General features: G+C 36.2%; 1 protein-coding gene across 2 annotated transcripts; it reads left to right on the top strand.

Moving 5' to 3' along the window:
- Positions 1-8: 8 nt before the first annotated feature.
- Positions 9-15,832, top strand: HAUS1 (HAUS augmin like complex subunit 1). Of its 2 annotated transcripts, none has more exons than XM_039842516.1 (9): positions 9-414; positions 2,546-2,720; positions 10,832-10,967; positions 12,072-12,206; positions 13,039-13,162; positions 13,560-13,625; positions 14,403-14,474; positions 14,707-14,755; positions 15,720-15,832. In XM_039842516.1, exons 1-9 carry the CDS (start codon positions 367-369, stop codon positions 15,728-15,730), a joined length of 816 nt encoding a protein of 271 aa, XP_039698450.1. In that variant the 5' UTR covers positions 9-366; the 3' UTR covers positions 15,731-15,832. The 2 variants fall into 2 exon arrangements, with proteins under 2 accessions (XP_039698450.1, XP_039698441.1); XM_039842507.1 differs by lacking the exon at positions 9-414 and adding an exon at positions 1,740-2,059.
- Positions 15,833-20,215: the final 4,383 nt, after the last annotated feature.

Below are 20,215 nucleotides of genomic sequence, written 5' to 3'. Positions count from 1 at the left end.
AAACAGTTACCCGCCCCCTAGGCGTGTCTACCGCAGAGCGCTTTCTGCCCAGCGGATTGATGCTCACGTGGCGAGATTTAAACCCAGACTCTGAGTCGAAAATTTGGACCTGTCTGAATTTTGACAAGCACTCACACCATACAAACCTAAATTGGAGAATCGCAATTATTTCAGGTTCTACCTAATTGTGAATTAGGGCAAAATGTTTAAAAACTGTAACAAGACAAGGAGTTCAAGTAAGAGTGGTTGGCAATCCTCCTGAGAATGGTCCAGAATCAGTACAGCTGTCTCTCTCCAGATTGGAGTAGGGCTCAAGTTGTCCTCTACCAGCAACTAGTTTCATGATAGTAGGGATTCTACTTTTCCATGTGGAGTAAAACGGAAATGATGAAAATAACTTTCTGTACCGACCCGGTAAGATTGGAGGGAGACTTTTTTCTCAGAATTTTTGTGGTCCTCAGATTTTTGTGGTATGTACAGAATGGGGGGGAGGGGCGTGTTTGGTATTTTGCGATAATGGAGACTATTAACGTAACTTCGTTTGTAATTCTTCTGAGAAGCATCTTTCAGCTTCCTCCACCAAATTCGAACTTGCACCCAAAATCTTAATGGGGGTGGGGCGGAAGGGCATATGAATATCTTGAGTTAAAAAGGTCATCTCCTAAAATAGCTTGCAAATGTATGGTCAGCAATCCCTTTCTTTAATATTCTGCCTTTCAGGGTGAGCCATAGGTAAGTAAATACGACAGTCCTTCTGGGATTCAATCTGGTATGAATAGTTAGGAAGAGGTAGGAATAGGTAGGAATAGGAAAAATATTGGTTTATAAAGACAACAAAATTGCAGGGATAGTTTGTAAAATTAATAGTGATTAATGTAGATAAAGGGCATAAAGATAACTTTTTCCCCTGTATTCAGGGCTGTACCAACTTATATGAAATTTGATTACTAAGCAGATATATTTGAAACAATCAGAAAGCTATGCAATATGGTATTGACTAGTTAATAAAATTCCTTTGAAAAGAATCATTTCAAATATGCATGCGACTTAGGAGAAACATATTTGGTGCTAAGTCTGACCCACAGTTTAAACTACACATCACAGAAAGTCGAGGACATAGTCTACCTTTCCTAATATAACACAGGAGGTTGCTGGACAGCCGTGTGGTATAACCTGAAGAGACTGAAACACCCAACTAAAGCCAGAACACTGTGGTCAGGTTCCAGCTCTACCACCTAATCTTGGTCAAGTCATTTAATCTATGTGTGTGCCGTTTAATGAAAAAAATGGGTAAAATACTGTGTGTCCGTCTATTTTACAGAGTTCCTGTAAAAACGAAACAAAAATAGGAAAACACAGAAAACTAAACATTGCTGTAGCAATGTGAAAAACCTCTCACAGTGTTAATTAGAGTGATGGAGAGAGGAGAGAACTTTAGGGAAGGCAAGGAATGAATAGAAGAATGGCTGAGTGGCAGTGACAGTGCCAGCAGTTGGATGCTTGCAACCATTTTAAAAGTCTCCAGCACATTTAGTTCTTTGGTGGCGGAAACTAACGGATAAGATTAAGATTTCTGCAGTTAATATTTCCAGGGTTAAATAAAATTTTAAGTTCATGCACTCGGTGTGGAAGAAACACAAACATCTGCTATCCAAAAAACAAGTTTCAAGTATTTTTTTAAGGCAAGTGATTCAAGTGAGATATAAAAATAGGAAGAAAATACATAGAAAATAGAAAGAAAACACAGCCTGGTTCTCGTCCTGTAGATTATACCATGGAGGGCGGAGGGAGAGGCGAAGTAGTAAGCGAGAAGAGGTTTGGGGTGCTGGAAAGCCAGGAGAGGTTTGCGGTGCTAGAGCCTTACAGCTGCTTGTCTAAGCGCTCAGCAGCCTGGAGTCTCAGTAAAAACTACAACTCCCGGAAATCCCGGTCCCCGAGGGGGCGGGACCAACGGTGTGTGGGCGGGGCCTGCAAGGAGAGTCCGGCACTTCTCCCGCGAGGCGCTTCTCGAGAAATGGCGGGAGAGGTGGCTATGGAAGCGCAAGAGAAAGAGGCGCAGGTGATGGGGGCGGGAGCGGGACTTTGCGGTCTCCTAGAACCGGGTCTTTGACACGCCCGCCTCGCTGGCTGGTCTCCTGGGTGCGCCACGATTACTGTTTTCCTCACACTACTACGCTGGTCCATCTTTAGTGCCGCTTTCACGATCTGCGAGCCCCCCTCTGCTTAGAACGACTTGGGAAGGGCGTTTCCCTACCTTCCCCGGCCTTTCTTTGCTTGGAGTCGGATTGAGAGAGGTGTTGTGGAACCCCATGCTACAAAATCCCTCCCCAAATACTGAAGCGGTACTGCTGAACCCAAACCCACCATTCAGCCGAGCCTCACCGTTCACTTTTTATTTCCTAACATCTGGTATCTGTCTCTTCAATGACAAGTTAGGATGTGAAGTCGGAAGCCAGAAGATTCACAGAAAGATTCGTTTGCTTCTCATCACTTTGTTGTATTTGCTTCGTGCCATTACAATATTTGTCTTCCTGTCAATGATTAGGTTGCTGCATGGCTGAAAAAAATATTTGGAGATCACCCCATTCCACAATACGAGGTGAATCCACGGACCACAGAGATTTTACATCACCTTTCAGAACGCAACAGAGTCCGGGACAGGGACGTCCACCTGGTAATAGAGGACTTGAAACAGAAAGCAAGTGAATATGAATCAGAAGGTGAGATTAATTCCACAGTTTTGAATGAGATAATAACTAGAGGTAGCCAAATTTTATAACACTAAAATGTACAAGATTAATTTCGTGTAGAGTACTTATTGGTTTTGCTTTTTTATTTTACCCAGATTCGTCTTGATATCTTGTAGTAACTTAAAATATAAATTTCATTATAGTATGTATTTTATTGGTACTCAGGTAGCAAAACAGTAAACCTTGAAACATGAGTCTAAACTTACTAGCTTGATATAAAAGGTATCTGTGATGTTTCACTTCTGTATCTTTTTGGCCTGCTTCCAGTTCCCATGCTTTAGTTAAAATGAGCCATTGGGACACCTGGGGTGGCAGCTATGAACTGTGAGACTTGAACAAATAGCTCCATTGCTTTGTATTCATGGGACTGCATTAAAATTTTCTGATGTGCATATGTAGTTTGAAAAAGTTCATTTAAGACATCAGTCATTTTTATAATACAAACCACAAAAAAAAAGATTTATAAAAATCTTTTTATAGGTGGGAATATACAAAAGAGAAGGGAAGTGAGACCTATATTTGCTCTCTATTTAACCATATGTATCACATACAACATTTTGAATGTAGTGTAATTTATATTTAATTCTCCTGTATACATGCTTTGTTCTCATTTCCTTTAAAAATTACAATACAGTAAAACTGACTTTTTGTTTTGGTGTACTGTTTTAACACATATGAATTCTGAAATCTACTTCCACAATCAGGATGCAGAACAGTTCTGTCACTCCCTAAAACTCCTCCTGTGATGCTCCTTTCTAGTCATACTCTTCAGTGCTTTTAAAATTGTTTTACTTTTAAATGATTTTATTTTTGTAGTTATTAAAATGTAGTATGGAAGAAGAAGCTTTGAGTCCAGAAAAATCTTATTTTCTAAGAGCTTTTTGTCTGTAATACTCTGTAAGTAGGAAAAAAAAATCTAAGGATTTTCAAAATAAGATTATTTATGTCTGCCCTTAGGTGCCTTTTAGGATGACATGTTAATTAGCAAATGTTTTTTTAATGTATACAAATTTTGACACAATTTTCCATATTTAAATATCTAGAACAATCCTACTTCCATTGATATTTGTTAACGCTGCATGTCATGGACTAACCATTAGACCTCTTTTCTAAGTTTTTCCTTCTTTGGACAGTGAAAGTATCCAGCAGAAAATAGAATTTGTGGGACCCTATAACAAGTATAGATTCATGTATACTATTAGGGAGGTTTTGCTTCCTCCATTTGTAACTCTAAATTCTAAGTAGTGATACCATAAAGTCATTTGGACTTAAATGACTTTTGAGCTCAAAATCATTTTTTAGATACAGTTTTCATTTCTGCAAAGTACAGTTCTTTGCAGTACATGAGGTTGGAACATTTTCGAAATATTTTCAGGAATTGGGAAAGGATGTAAAATTTTTGTATGAAGACTGTTTAATCATGACCAATACAGATGAAACTATTGAAACCATTCTTCATGCTGCCATTTCTTCAGTTGAGGAGGAAAATGAAAAGATATTGCCCCGGCTCGAACCTCCAATAAAAAGTTGAATAGATGTGACAAGTAAGGGAATCCTTATCTTCTTCGTGATCTTAGAGGGAAAGCATTCAGTCTTCACCATTAAGTATGTTGTTAGCTGTGGGTTTTTTCTAGATGTCCTTTATCAACTTAGGAAAGTTCCCCTCTCTTCCTAACTTGTTGAGTGCCTTTATCATGAAAGCGTGTTAGATTTCATCAAATGCTTTTTCTAGTTGAGATAATTGGGTGACTTGTTTTTATTCTATTGTTATGATGTATTACATTAATTGACATTCAGATGTTGAATCAGTGTTTTTTATTTTTTCCAGCTTTATTGAAGTATAATAGAGAATTAGTTACTCATATTTACATTGTACAATTCAATGAGTTTTTATTAATTATAGTTGGCATACAATAATATACCAGTTTCAGTAGTATAGCATAGTGATCAGAGATCCACATAACAAAGTGATCACCCCACTAAATCTAGTACCCCTCTTCCCCCTTACATATTTGTTATAACATTGTTAACTATTTTCCTTATGCTACACTTTATATTTCCATGTCTATTTTGTAACTATCTATTTGTACTTCATAATCCCTTTGCCCTTTTTTGCCATCCCCCAAACCCTCTCCCATCTTAGTAGCCCTCAAATTATTTTCTTTATCTATGAGTTTTTGTTGTTGTTGTTTATTTTGTTCTTTAGATTCCATATGTATGTGAAATCATGTGATATTTATCTTTATCTGATTTATTTCATTCAGCTCAATACCATTTAGGTCCATCAAGGCAATATCTTTTTCCATCCCCTTCCTTTTAGTCTGTGAATGTCTTTTAATCTGAAGTGAGTCTTTTATAGACAACATATGTAGGGGTCTTGATTTCTTATCCATTTAGCCACTCTTTCTTTTGGTTGGAGCACTTAATTCTTTTCCATTTGAGGTACTTGTTCATAAGAATGTACTTATTGCCATTCTTTATTCGTGTTTTTGATACATGTTTTTTCTTCTTAAAGAAGTCCCTCCAACATTTCCTATAATACTGGCTTGGTGTTGATAAATTCCTTTAGCTTATTTTTGTCAGGGAAGCTCTTTATCCTTCAACTCTAAATGAAGACTTTGCTGGGTAAAGTATTCTTGGTTGTAGATCCTGGGTTTTCATCACGTTGAATGAAGACTTTGCTGGGTAAAGTATTCTTGGTTGTAGATCCTGGGTTTTCATCACGTTGAATATTTTTTGCCCAGCCCTTCTGTCTTGCATAGTTTCTTTTGAGAAATCAGCTACCAGCCTTAACGGGAGCTCCCTTGTAGGTAACTATATGCTTTTCTCTTGCTGCTTTTAAGATTCTCTCTTTGTATTTAACCTTTGGCATTTTAATTATAATGTGTCTTGGTGTGGGCCTCTTTGAGGACTCTCTGAGCTTCCTGGGGTTGTATGTCTATTTCCTTCACCAGGTTAGGGAAGTTTTCCATCATTATTTCTTCAAATAGCTTTTCAACTTCTTGTTTTCCTTCAGGTACCCCTATGACACGAATATTTTTACATTTAATAGTGTCCCATAGGCTCCTAAAATTATTTTTATAGCCTTAGCTGCTTTTTTCTTGCCATTCTAATTGAGTGTCCTTGGCTTCCCCATCCTCAAAATTGGTGGTTTGATCCTCTTCTTTATCCACTCTGTTGATTTTCTCTAATATACTCTTCATCTCAGATAATGCATTCTTCATTTCTGACTGGTTCCCTTTTATAATTTCCACTTCCATTTTTATGTTTTTTATCTCATTGTTGAAGTTCTCACTGAGTTCATCTACTCTTTCCCTAAGTTCATTGAGCAACTTTATAACCAGTGTTTTGAACTCCGCATCAATTGCTTGATTTCATTATTCCTGGATCTCTGTTCCGTTCTCTCATATGGTTTCTGCTTTTTTATCTTCCCATTTTGACTGCTTTTCTATGTCTGTTTTTATGTACTAACCAAAGCTCTTAAGTCTCCCGGTCTTATTAGCGTGGCTTTGTATAGTAGGTGTCCAGTGGCACAGTCCTCTTGAGAGAGGTTCAGCTGCAGGCCAAGTTTAGCCCCAGCCTATGCCCGTCCGTGGCCATCTGTTAAGGTTCATCAAGCAATCCACAGATGCTGTGCTTACAGTTGCCTCAAGAGGCCACACCAGAAACCGCAGTTAGCTGCCACCAATGTGAGTCTAGGCTCTGCTCAGCAAGGAGCACTGGACTGTCACTAAGGCCACAACTGGATGTGGCTTGGGTAGGACCGCAAGTTGGGGGAGGTGGAGTTTCAGGGAATCCTCTGGGCAAAGCAACCTCTCTTATCCAGTTCAATGATGATGTCTCACTGTGGCAGTGCTGAGTCAGCACACTGGGGTAAGGGGAAGGCTCAGCAGAGGAACAATGGATACCACCAGCACTTCTGCTCCAGAGAGAGGCTCGCCTCTGGCTCTCACTCAGACAACTCAGTGTCCCCCTGTAAGTCACTGGTGCCCTTCCACCCCCACCCCCAGCAGGGACACGGTCCCTTTAGGAGGCATCTCAGCTTCTGGCTGCTGCTGCAGTAGCCTCTGTCCCACTCAGCCACTGGGGACCAGGCAGCCTTAAGTCTTCACCCACTCCTACCTTCTACCATTGTAGGGTGATTTCTTATTTTTCTCCCTAGTTGCAGTGCTTCTGTTCATCTAGATCCCAGGTGACTTTGCTTGCTGTTTGCTCCATGTTTCTGTCACAACTTCGATTTGGTCACAAGAGTGATGAACAAAGCCTCTGTCACCTATGCCATTTTTTTCCCGAATCAATGTTTATTTTAAAGATAAATCCACATCCTCATGTTGTATAACTTTTTTATAGGTTGCTGGATTCAGTTTGCTACTATTTTGTGAATTTTTGAATTCATATTTATAAGAGATATTGGTCCATAGTTTTCTTTCCTTGTTATGTCTTTGTCTAGTTTAACTATCGAGATAATACTGGCCTCATTGAAAGAGTTGAGAAGTTTTCCCTGCATTCTATATTTGGAAGAGTTGTCAAGAATTGGTATTAATTCTTCTTTATATATTTGATAGAATTCGGTGGTAAAGCCATCTGGGCCTGAGTTTTCTTTGAGTACTAATTCAGTCTCTTCACTTGTTATCGATCTATTCAGATTATCTATTTGTTCTTGAGTTAATTTCAGTAGTTTGTGTCCTTTTTGGAATTTGTCCATTTCGTCTAAGTTATCTAAATTGTTCTGTACAATTGTTCATAGTATTGCTTTATAATCCTTTTTATTATTTCGTTTCTGATTCTAGTAATTTGAATCTCTCTTTTCTTAATCTAGGTGAAGGTTTTTCAATTTTGTTTATATCAAAGAACAAGCTTTTGGTTTCATTGCTTTTTCTCTGTTGTTTTTTATTCTCAATTTCATTAATTTTCATTCTAATCTTTATTACTTCCTTCCTTTGGCTTAGCTTTAGTTTAGTCTGCTCTTTTCTCAGTGTTTTATAGTGGAATATTAGGCTATTGATTTGTGATCTTTTGTTCTTAATACAAGAATTACAACTATAAATTTCCCTCTGAGCACTGTTTTTGACACATCCCATAATATTTGGTATGTTGTGTTTTCATTTTAATTCATCTTAAAGTATTTTCTAATTTCCTGATTTCTTCTTGACACATTGGTTATTAGGAATGTATTGTTTAATTCCACATATTTATATATAAGTTTTTTCCTAATTTCTAATTTCATTCCATTGTGATACAGAATACTTTAATTTCTAATTTCATTCCATTGTGATAAAGAATACTTTGTATTATTTTGATCCTTTTAAATTTATTGAGGTTTGTTTTATGGTTTAACATAAAGCTATATCCTGGAGAAAGTTCCATATCCACTTGAGAAGAATGTATATTCTGATGTTGTTTTGGAGTGTTTTTAGAGTGTCTGTTAGATTAGTTGGTTATACTGTTATTCAGGTATTCTGTTTCCTTATCGACTTTTCTACCTCGTCCATTTTTACCCGGATGTAACTCCATCATAAACTGAGGAGCATCTGTACTTGAGTATGTCCACAGCCACGCTGGGATGACAGTAGTTTTGGTAAGACTGTCTTCCTCTCTTTCATTGACCACACCTAACTGTAAAATTTTACTAATTGATAGCTAATTATTGTTTTCAACAATGCCTTGGGGACATATATTACTCTACAAGCTAATCCAATCTAATTCTAGCATCATTAAAAGAGTAGTTTCTGAGATTAGTGTTTGATATTTGTCCTGACCCAACAATGGCTCCTCGTAGATTTCTTTTCTGGTTCTTCCATGCAAACTAGGTGGCCTACAATTTAACCTACATCTTGACTGTCCTCCCAGTTGCCTTTTACTACAACTTTCGCTGTTCTTGTGGGTGTCCTTAGACTTGAACTTCTTCAGACTCTGTTGCCAATTAACTCAGTTCCTTTGGGAAGGTAATTGGAGCTGTTTTATGGCTTGTTTCTCCTCCAGACAAAATCTCTGAGCCAGGGCTCTGGGGCAGGGAGTAGAGACGATGGCAAGGTTTTTCTCTGAGTGACACTCTCAATATAGATGCTAAGTGCTTGGGAGAGAGGGAGTACAGCAGCATTAGGTTCTCTTGGCTTTCCTTTCCTGGTATGGAACTACCACCTTATGAGCTGGTCCAAGGGCCATCGAGGCCCAGTATTCTCAGTGTGCCTCACCCAAGGTAGAGCTTTCATTCCAAAAGCAGTGGCTGGGTAGAGGAAGAGAGCCCACACCTCTTGACCACATTCGCCTAGGACTTCATCTTAGCAACAGAGAGCTGGTGGCAGGACGAGAAACATTGAAGTCCTTTTCCTCTTGTCAAGGAAGAGTCCTCTATCTGGGAGCCGGGGGCAGAGGGAGCCTTGTGATCTCGACTGCAATAATTGAGTTGAGTTTCTGTCTCACTGAGCTGGGAGGGAGGAGGAGAGAGTAGTCTTGGTTCAAATATCGCACTCTTACCGTCAATGAATTTTCATAGATTTTATTGAATAGATGTTTCTTTATTTCCTGTTTGTCTAAAGCTTCAAATTGTGGTGTTTTGTTTCATTTTACAATTTTCACCAGTTTTGCTGGAGAGCAGGTCCACAGAGCTCCTCGTGCTATTAGGCTGGAAGTCAAACTCCTGGTCATTTGATTTTTCACGAGGGTGACAAGATAATTCAATGGAGGAAAGAACAGTCTTTTCAATGAATAGTGCTGGGATAATTGGATATCCACATATAAAAGAATGAAGCAGGACTCTGCCTCACACCATACATAAGGATTAACTCAAAATGAATGAAAAAAAAATTAATGAAAAATCTAAATCTGGGAGCTAAACCTAAAACTCAGAAGACAACACAGATGTATATCTTTGTGACCTTAAATTTGGAAATGGTTTCTTAGCTATGACACCAAAAACACAAGCAACAAAAGGAGTAGGTAAATCGGACATCATCAAAATTAAAAACTTTTGTTCGCAAAGAACATCGTTAAGTAAATGAAAAGACAACCCACAGAATGGGAGACAGTATTTGCAAATCATATATCTGATAAGGGACTTGTACTTACAACATATAAAGAACTCTTGCATCTCGATAATGAAAACATAAATAACCCAATTAAAAATGGGTAAAGGATATGAATAAACATTTCTCCCAAGAAGATACCCAAATGGCCAGTAAGCATGTCATCATTAGCCATTAGGACAATACAAATCAAAACTACAACTCTACTTCACACCTACAAGAAGGGCTATCATCATAAAGACAAATATTCAGGTCTTAAGTTATCATTTCATTGATCATTATTCAGTTCTGCAAATGGTCACTAAACAACAAAAAAAGACAAATAATAACAACTGTTGGTGAAGATGTGGAGAAGTTGGAACCTGTACACTACTGGAGAGCATGTGAAATCATACAGTCGCTTTTGAAAACAGTCTCACAATTCCTCAAACAGTTAAATACAGAGTTACCACAAGACCAGTAGTTCCACTCCTAGATATATCCCCGAGAGAAATGAAAACATATATGCATATCAAACCCTATACACGAATGTTTACAGCAACATTTTTCACAGTAGCCAAAATGTAGAAGCAACCCAAATGTCCATCAATAGATGAATGGATAAATAAAATGGAGATAGATCTATCCAATGGAATAACATTCAGCCATAAAAAGGTAATGAAGTGTTGATGTCTGCTACAGCATGGGTTAACCTTGAAACCATTATGCTAAATAAGAGAATCCAGTCACAAAGGACCACGTATTGTACGATACCATTTATATGAAATGTCCATAACAGGCAAATGAATAGAGACAGATGTAGATTAGTGGTTGCTAGGGCTTCTTGGATTGGGGAATCAGAAAAAGATGACTAAAGATTATGGGGTTTCTTTTTGGGGTGATGAAAATGTTCTAAAATTGATTGCATTGATTGGTGCATCTCTCTGAATATACTAAAAGCCATTGAATTACATACTTTAGGGTGGGTGGATTGTATGATATGTGAAAGATTTCAATTAAGCTATTAAAAATTAAAATAAACATCTTAGTCATTATAGAACTCTCATATCTTTTCAGCCAAGCATCTTCAAGACCTTCTCATGGAGAGTGTGAATTTTTCGCCTGCCAATCTCTCTAGCACTGGTTCTAACTATCTGAATGCTTTGGTTGACAGTGCGGTGGCCCTCGAAACAAAGGATACCTCACTAGCTAGGTAATTCTTGTGACAGTTTTAATTTCTGCAATCATATGCTATAAAGTCTTGACCTCAAGACTTTTTCTCAGGGTAATTCTGTGTAGGAAATTAACAGTAAATGCCAAAGCACTGAATTTAATTAACTATCATTGCTAGTGAGTATTTATAATTACTTCAGAAAAACTTAGTATTGGGTAAATTTTAGTGGGTTTTTTTTTCCCCCCTAGGATTAGGTTTGTGAAGCTTGGTTCTCATGTATATTTGGAAAGGGAGAAGGTATCACTTACATTGTTCCCTATAAGTATACAATAAGAAAAGCAGTAGACTAAATCATCCGGTTAAGCATAGTGACTTTTGGTTGTGTCCCTACAATATTGGGTAGAGTAGGTTAAGGACCTTTATTCTTTGTGACAAGCATTTCACTTGCATAATAACATTATTCTTCCAACAACCCTAGGAGGAAAGTTCTTAACTAACCCTCTTTTTTATAATTATAAGAGTTGAGATTCAAACCCAATCTGAATCTAAAGTTCATATGACTATCACTGGTGGCCCTATCTTAACTAGGATTACCACTACAACTTATAATCAGAGAACTGTACAGTGTTCTGCTTCATTGCCAATATAAGGGCTTGGAATTTATATTTATATCTAGATATATCTATATATTTATATAGATATATATATAGGTAATATATATAGATATATATAGATATATATATGCTCAAGAGTAGTGTTTCAGGTATAAGAACACGTAGGCTGTATAGCAGCAGACATCTAGACTTAAGTCAATTCAGCAGACACCAAATACCAGTTATATGCTAGGCAATATATATTTATATATTTGTATATTTATATATACAAGGTACTGGGGAAGCAGGGATGAATAGGATAATAACTCCAGGATGGGAGCAAATCATATTTGAGTTTTGAAGGACAAATGGAAATTTACCAGCTGAAGAAGGGCTTTCCAGGAATGGGAACAGCATGTACAGAGTGCATAGAGGTATGAAACAGTGTGGTTATGGAAGAATCTACATAGAGTTAAAGTTAGTTAGAAGTGAAGAATAATTGTTATTATTATCCTTAATGTCCATTTATGTGACCAGATTCTTTTTTTAGTTTTATCCCTGCAGTGAATGATTTGACCTCTGATCTTTTTCGTACCAAATCCAAAAATGAAGAAATCAAGCTCGAATTGGCAAAACTGGAAAAAAATCTAACTGCAACTTTAGTATTAGAAAAATGTCTACGAGAGTAAGTAATTGAGTTGCAAGTGGCAACAATTTTTTTTATAAAGGCAGTAAGAGGACATTGTTGGATTTAGTTTCTAAATCAATAGATATGATTAAAACAACATTTAAAAATGGGTCCCTAAAATGTTTTTTAAGTAGAAAATGACATAGGTGGAGGTGGCGGCGGGGGGGGAGTCGCCTTTCAATTTTTATACAAATTCTTACCTTTATTCCTCTTTTTTACAAATAACCTGGGTTTTATAATTTTCAAAATGTATGTGAATTTTATTTTTCTTACTTATAAGTTACAATGTAACTTAAAGTACATTATATCTTGTTGCCCTTTCTTACTAGAGCTCTGGTATCTTTCCTGATCCTCTGGACCTCCTTTAGGCCCCTATTGCCCTAGAGATTAGATGCTGTGGATCAGGAGTATGTATATACACAAGTAATTTGTTGGCGTATAAATTTATTCAACAAATACTGAGTATGTATGTGCAAGGCACTGTGTCACATCACATTTAAGAGAGAGGCCTTTAGGATCTCCGTAATTCAAATTGGCTTTAGGATATATTAAATTACCTTTTTGAGCAGAAGATTTACTTTTTCCAGGAATAATTGGCATAGATTAATCTTAAAATTATTCAATATTCTTTGAGAAAAATCCCACGTAGCAACATGGAGGGGAAGATGACCTGGGAGCTAGTCTAGGATATAAATTTATGGTAGAAAATCAAGCAAGTGTGTTGTCTACTCTTGGCTAATCTAGAGTTGAATCCAAAAAGTAGTAGCGTTTCTTTTTGATAATAATTTCACTGAGGAGAAGAAAATGTTTTCAACTTTACTTTTTAAAGGGATCTCAAGAAGGCAGAGTTGCATCTGTCTACAGAAAGGGCCAAAGTTGACAACCGTCTTCAGAATATGGACTTCCTAAAAGCCAAGTCAGAAGAGTTCAGATGTGGGATCAGAGCTGCAGAGGTACATGTGAAGGACCAAATATAGTTAGCTCTCTTCAGACTTCTTTTTGACCTTCATCTTCACAACTAGACAGCATTAGTATTCCCTTTTTACGGATAGGGGAGCTACAGAGAAGACAAGTAACTTGCCCAAGGTTAAGTAGCTGCTTAGCAGCCAGTACAGCTTTAAACGCAGACAGCCAGACTCTGAAGCCCAGGCTCTGCAGCACTGCACCTTCTTTTCACAAACCCGTGACTACGGAAACAATTCGTGTGCAATGTAAAAGAGCTTAGATGCATGTGTCGCTTTTCATCTGAGATTTGTAGCATCTCTTTACTGGGTTATATGTTGAAAATATTTCATGATGGTCACTTTGAAAGTAATCTTCTTAACTGAACCCCCTTTTGTGTAATTGTAGGAGAAACTTTCAGCCAGAGGCATGGATACGTCTCTGTCTCATCAGTCACTAGTAGCACTTTCAGAGGTGAGCTTATTTTAACCCAATTTAACTTTCTTTAAAATCTGCTTTTTCATTGCTTTTTATAGAGCTTTATTCACTATTGACCTGATTCTTTTCTCTTTATTCCTGTACCATATGTTCACCAGTATTGATAACTTTATTCCTTGTTAGCTGTATATATCCCCACATTTGTTTGGTTTCTTTTATTTATTACTATATGCTAGAAACTCTTTACTAGTCAGTTATACAATATTGATTTATTTATTCAATTTATTGAGGGACTATGTACTAACCATCTAGGTCTTTCTCTTTCGGTGTTCAGTAATAACGCAGGCCCCCAAACTCCTGTAGAGTGCAATTCTGGGTTTTTAGGTTATATAAGGGTTACATCTGTTTTGGTGAGAGAGGAAGTAATAGGGGGTTTTGTTTTATTATTAAGGCTTTTTTTTTTGTACTTTGATTTTTGAAATCTAAAGTTCACAATTCACAAATATGTATTTGAGACTCTAGTTATTCTCTTACATTTCAATTCCTCTTAATCACATTATTTTGTATTCCTAGACAACACATTTAAATCTTATCCGTAATAAATGGGAGTTTAACTTTCCCATTTTAAGTATCTTAAAAGGATTGATTCCATTGGAAGTGAGTTTGGCTATTTATCTTCGAAGCTCTTTATTTGATATGTTATTTAAAATATCCTAATATTAATGCTTTGCTGTGTTTTATTTCAGAAATGGTCACTATTTAGTTGCATTGTGAATAACTCTATTACTCTGTGACTGTTTTTTTCACTCCCAGAAATTGGCAGAACTAAAACGACAGACTATACCTTTGAAGAAAAAATTGGAGTCTTATTTAGATTTAATGCCGGTAATTATTTTTATGAATTAAAAAATAAGTCATCTCCTCCAACCTTCCCTACGGGCACTGAATGATCGTGAAAGTAGTAAGTCCATGCTTAAGGATTTAAAATCTAAGCTGAATTTCATGGGATATACTCCCTGTAAGGTTTTTTGCCTTTTGAAAAGGATTGTTGCATTTTTTCACTTTGAGTCCTAATTGAAACAATATAACCTTTCTTTATTTTGTTTTTCTTTAAAAGAATCCATCTCTTGCTCAGGTGAAAATTGGAAGAAGCAAAAGCAAAATTATGTGGCTTTTTTTTTTTCAGGTTTAAAAAAAAGAAATAAAATAAATGTCGATATAGCTTAAGCTCCCTTCATCCTTCTTACCTTCCTCCTTAGAGGTAAACCATAGTCCCAAAGACTCTGTGTATCGTTCCTGTGCATCTTTTAATAGTTTCTTGACATATGTGTATATATATTTTCTATAAAAAAAAGATAGTTGTCTTTTATGTCTTTTAAATTTTTGTTTAGATTTTCCTGAGTGAGAAGGGAGAGGGTTGTGAGACATAGAATATTCTAGGCAAAAGGAATTAGCAGATGCACAGGAGCTGAAAAATAAAGGTAAGCTTCGGCAGGTAATGAGGTCCAGCTGCCTAGGAGTATGCAATGGAAGATAGGACTAAAGAAAGTCAATTGGTTTATGATGTAGAGGGCCTTTAAGACAAAGAGAAGGGAGTCTGTAGGGAGCTACTGAAAGTTCCTGTGTGTTTCCTTGTTTTTTAAGCCAAAGAGAACTGTGGTCAAAGCTATGCTTTCTGATCATGTCAGTTCTTTAGGAAGATGATTCTGTAATGAGTGTACAGGGTGGATTGGAGGAAGGATAAAGAAAATTGGCGAAACCAGTTGACCTATGTAAGCCAGGTAAGAAGTGATGAGAACAGTGGCCATGAAAATGGAAGAGAGGTGATCTGAGAGGTGTAACGGGAGTACATTGTTTAAGGAGTAAAGGGCACACAAATCTAGTCATGTACCATTACACTAATTCATTTTTTTAAACTGTTTTTCCTTCTTTAGATGTTTATTAGAATCAAGAGTCTGAAAACCCTTAGGGTTTGGGAAAAGGGAGACATATAACAGCAAGGGAATATTTAATATTTGTAATGTTTTTTTTTTAATTTCTTTTTTGCTTATTTTAAATAACAGTAGAAGTGAGAGCACCTGTTTTATGTCCTTCTTTATAGCATTTCAGATTATTTCTTTCTTCTTCTAGGATACCATTGAAGCTGAACTTACAAAAAAAGTAGATATGATGGAACTGTGACCAGAGCCAAATAAACTTTGTCTTCCCTAACAGAGTAAATTAAATAGGACTTTAAAGAATTGTTTCCTGTTGGCATTTCTTAATAATTTAATTTCTGTGTTCTTAGATGAGATAATGTCATTATTGATAGGGTAGTGGTTTCTGGTTGTGTGTTTCATTTTTATGCCGAAATACATAGTTTTCATATTTAAAAATGTTAGTTTTCTATATTGCTGGTGGTTAAGTGTCCTTCAGGAGTTCTGTTATGACAGTTGTCATACAGTCACTTGTTAAAAGGAAAGGTTCTATAACTCCAGTTATGTTACATTTCTCCTACTCTTCTTGTTCAAGGGTCTGCTGTCATTCTTTCTGATCAGCTCACCTGTCTACTTCCAAATGTTAATATATGCAGGAATAGTTTATGGAAAAGATGACCTTTTAAATCAGTAGTAGAGAGAGAACGGTGGCAGCAGCCGTGCCTCTGGCAGCTCTAGACAGAGTGCAGGAGTCACTATGATCCTTCAGAGGCTCTTCAGATTCTCCTCTACCATTCAGTCTGCAATTTCAGTCCATTTGAGGAGGAATATTGCTGTTAAAGCAGTGGCATTTAGTAAAGAACTTGATCCTGTACAGAATCTCTTTGTGGACAAGATTAGAGAATACAGAACTAAGTGACAGTCGTCTGGAGGACCTGTTGATACTGGCCCAGAATATTAGCAAGAGTTTGGGAGGAAGCTTTTTAAGCTTAAGCAAATGTATGATAAAGCAGACATAAATGTGATTCCTGACTTCAAATTTGAAGACCCCAAATTTGAAGTCACTGTAAAACCCCAGTCCTGAAGACATAATGTAAAATTTATCTGGTAATTTGTTCTAGATAAGTTGTTCAACTGATCAGAAGTATCAGAATAAAATGTAAGGAGGTCCTTACATTTCACAACTGTCAAAAAAAAAATCAGTAGTAGAGAGATCGATAATTCAACACATGGTGTTAAATCCATACCACACACCTTATGTCAGGATAATTTCAAAGGATCAAAGATTTAAATATTTAATTTAAAAAAAAAGATAGTACAAGAAATCAGGGAGGAATTTTAATGTTTTGATTTTTAAATAATTATAGTCAGAAACGTATCATCAAAATCCGGAAACCATAAATGAAATGATTGAAACATTTGAAAATTTTGAAATATTAAAAATTCCTGCATGGTACAATATTTTATAAGTAAAAAAGGAAATTTTTCACTGTGTATATTTTTATACTTCAAAAAATTTTATACCATGTGATTAAGAAGCAGGCATTTTTTTAGAGTATCTAAATGACCTTAAAAATTTCCCTCCTCTTGGGGGTGGGGAATAAAAATATAAAATGTTAAAAAAAAATTTCCCTCTCCATTTCCACAAATACGTGGTTAAATATAATACAAAATACAAAAGACATTATTTCCTTTTTTTGAAACTGTCTGTTCTTTAACCATTTAGATATTGCAGTTTGGTCTTTTTCTTAATTTATAGGAGGTCCTTACATATTAGCTAAATTAATCTTTTGTGATTTGAGTTACACATATTTTTCTAGGTTTGTCATTTGTCTTTTGACCTAATTGCAGGGCTTTTGGTAAGGCAGCTTGGTAGATTTCTTGTGGAAATGACCACAATAATTCCTCCCATCTTTGTGCACTCACCATTTGCAGCTTGACTCTGCCACTTCTCTCATCAAGAGATGGAGTCTCTACCTCCACCTCTTGTATCTGGTGTGGCCCTATGATTTGTTTCAGCCAGTGAGACAATAGCAAATGTGACAAAAGCAGAGGATTAAAACCTTGTGCATTGAAACTTGCCCTTTCTTACTGCTCTGGAATTCTGAGACCATCATGTGAAGAAGCCTAGGCAAGTCTACTGGAGGATGAGAAACTATGTGGAGCAGAGACAAGTAATTGCAGCTGAGCCTTGCCCCCACCCCAAGACCAGTCAGGCTGCCTACTGCCAGATATGTAAAGGAGGACTTCTTGGACCATCCAGCCCCAGCTGAGTCACCAGCAGACTTCAGAGATAAATCAAGCCTAGGCCAGGATTGCATAGAGTTAAACTGTAGAATTATAAGAAATAATAAACAGTTATTTGAAGCTTATTTTAAGTTTTGAACTAGTTATTATCTGCAGTAGCTAACTGATAAAAAGTAACTTTAGAAATTAATGTTCAAGGAAAAATGTAAGAAATATACAAAATAAGAAAAAAGAAACATGAGACCAGCAGAGTTTTATAAAACAGTAATTATATTAAATGTAAGTGAGAAGGTATTTTAGTTAAAAGACAAAGATTGAAATATTATGTTTTTAAAAAACTTGCAAGTATATAGTATACATGAGAGAAATATCTTAAAAGTAAGGATGGATGGACCCACGATCATGGTAGATAGATTACATACTTCTCTCAGTAATTGATAGAACAGGCAGAAAAGAATCAGCAGGTATACAGAATATTTAAATGCGACAATTAACAAACTTGGTCTAATGGATATATTAAAAAATCCTATACCAGATTGCCATAGGATACATATTTTTTCCCAAGGGCATTCAGAACATTTATAAAAATTGTCCAAATAGTGAGCAGTAAGAAATCCACTGCAAACAGCCTGAAAGCATACACAGCATGTTCTTTCACCACAGTGCAATCAGATAAAAATAAATGAAAAAAAATGTATGTTTGGAATTTGAGAAATACATTCTGAATAACCTGTGAATCAAAGAAATTATATGAATCTAAAAATATTTAGAACTGAATAATGAAAATTCTATGTATCAAACGTGGATTTCTGCTTTCGGCCATAATGGAGTCAAAGTGATCAGATTGACTGTATTGCTTTAAACTGAAAAACAAAAAATGAGTAACTGTGGTCTTCAGATGTTGAATAACGAAGAAGCACAGGAAATTAATCCTTAAGAAAAGAGAAAGAAACAAAGTGAGCCCTGTGACTGCCCCAGCTTACTGCATGGAGAGAGTTTCTAGTCTGCAGCTCAGGAAGGGATAACCCAAAGAATCTGGTGTGATGGCGTCTAGTTGAGAGATGAGAATTTGGAGAAACCAAAGTAAAATTTGAGAGAGAAAATGCTGAAGAACTCTGGAGACCTGAAGAGGTGATTCCTCAAGTCTGGCTGAACTATTGACTTGCACATACATACGAGAAGACCACCTGAAGCCAGTGAAAGAACCACTGTAATATTGGAACATGTGAAGGGTTGGGACTATTTCATGTTCCTGTGAGCCAAAGTGTAACCACTTTCTACTACAGAGAACACTGAGTAGTGTCTTCAGAAGGATATTTGCCTTAGCTGTGGTGCCAGATTTCATGTTTTTCAGTTTCATGGCTGTATTCCAATAAAATTTATTTACAAAAACAGATGGCAAGCTGGATTTGGCTCACAGGCAGCAATTTGCCAATTCCTGTCCTACAATAGCTACAAAACAAAAACAGGTGTAGCTAATAAGCTGATAGTGGAGATTAAATGGAATTATATAAAATGCTCAGTTCAAAGAAGTCAAGAAATGAAAAAAGGAATTAAGAAAAAGTGAGAAATAGAAACGAGTTGGTATATTTACACACAACCATATCACAACCATAGACCCTAGGGTGGGCCTAGGATTCATATCAAAAACATTAAATAGTTTAAACACTAATTAAAAGTCAAAGACTTTCAACTTGAATAAAAAAATCAAGACTCAGTTAAATGCTGTCTACAGGCACCTCACTTTAAAGATACAGATAAAAGTAAAATGGAAAAAATATACAATGTAAACAATAATCAAAAGTTTACATTAATATCTAAATAGATGTCAGAACAGGATTATTACCAGGAATAAATATAGATATTTCATAACGATAAGAATATCAAGACCATCCAATGGGGAAAGAACAATCTTAACAAATGGTGCTAAGAAAACTAGATATCCGCAAGCTAAAAAAGAGTAAAGTTGGATCTTTACCTCACACTACATATGAATGTTAAAATGAATCAAAGTCCTCAATGTAAAACTATAAAACTGTTAGAAGATAAATATTCATGATCTTAGATATGACACCAAAAGCACAGGCAGCAGAAGAAAAAATAGATAAATTGGGCTTCATGATAGTTAAAAACTTTAGTGTTTTAAAGGACATCATAAGAAAGTGAATAGACAATTCACAGAATGGGGGAAAATATTTGCAAATCATATATCAGATAAGGGACTTGTATCTAGAATCTATAAAAACACTTTTAACCCAATAAAAAATAACCCAATTTAAAGATGGGTGAAGATTTGAGTAGACTTTTTCCCAGTGAAGATATACAGATGCCCAATAAGCTTATGAAAAGATGCTTGACATTATTGGTTTTTACAACAATAAAAATCAAAAACATGATACTACCTCATACCCAGTAAGATAACTAGAATAAAAGAGAGAGAATAATAAATTTTGGTGAGGTTGT

The sequence above is a fragment of the Pteropus medius genome, unplaced genomic scaffold (genome assembly GCF_902729225.1).
Source record: "Pteropus medius unplaced genomic scaffold, Ma_sr-lr_union100, whole genome shotgun sequence".
NCBI classification, from domain to species: domain Eukaryota; kingdom Metazoa; phylum Chordata; class Mammalia; order Chiroptera; family Pteropodidae; genus Pteropus; species Pteropus medius.
The sequence above is the reverse complement of the archived record's forward strand: the minus strand, read 5'-3'. Positions and strand labels throughout refer to the sequence as shown.

Coding starts and splice junctions, on each gene's coding strand:
- HAUS1 (XM_039842507.1), top strand. CDS start 1,775: ATGGAGGGCGGAGGGAGAGGCGAAGTAGTAAGCGAGAAGAGGTTTGGG. Junction 2,060..2,545: donor CGCAAGAGAAAGAGGCGCAG/GTGATGGGGGCG, acceptor GTCAATGATTAG/GTTGCTGCATGGCTGAAAAA. Junction 12,207..13,038: donor TTAGAAAAATGTCTACGAGA/GTAAGTAATTGA, acceptor TACTTTTTAAAG/GGATCTCAAGAAGGCAGAGT.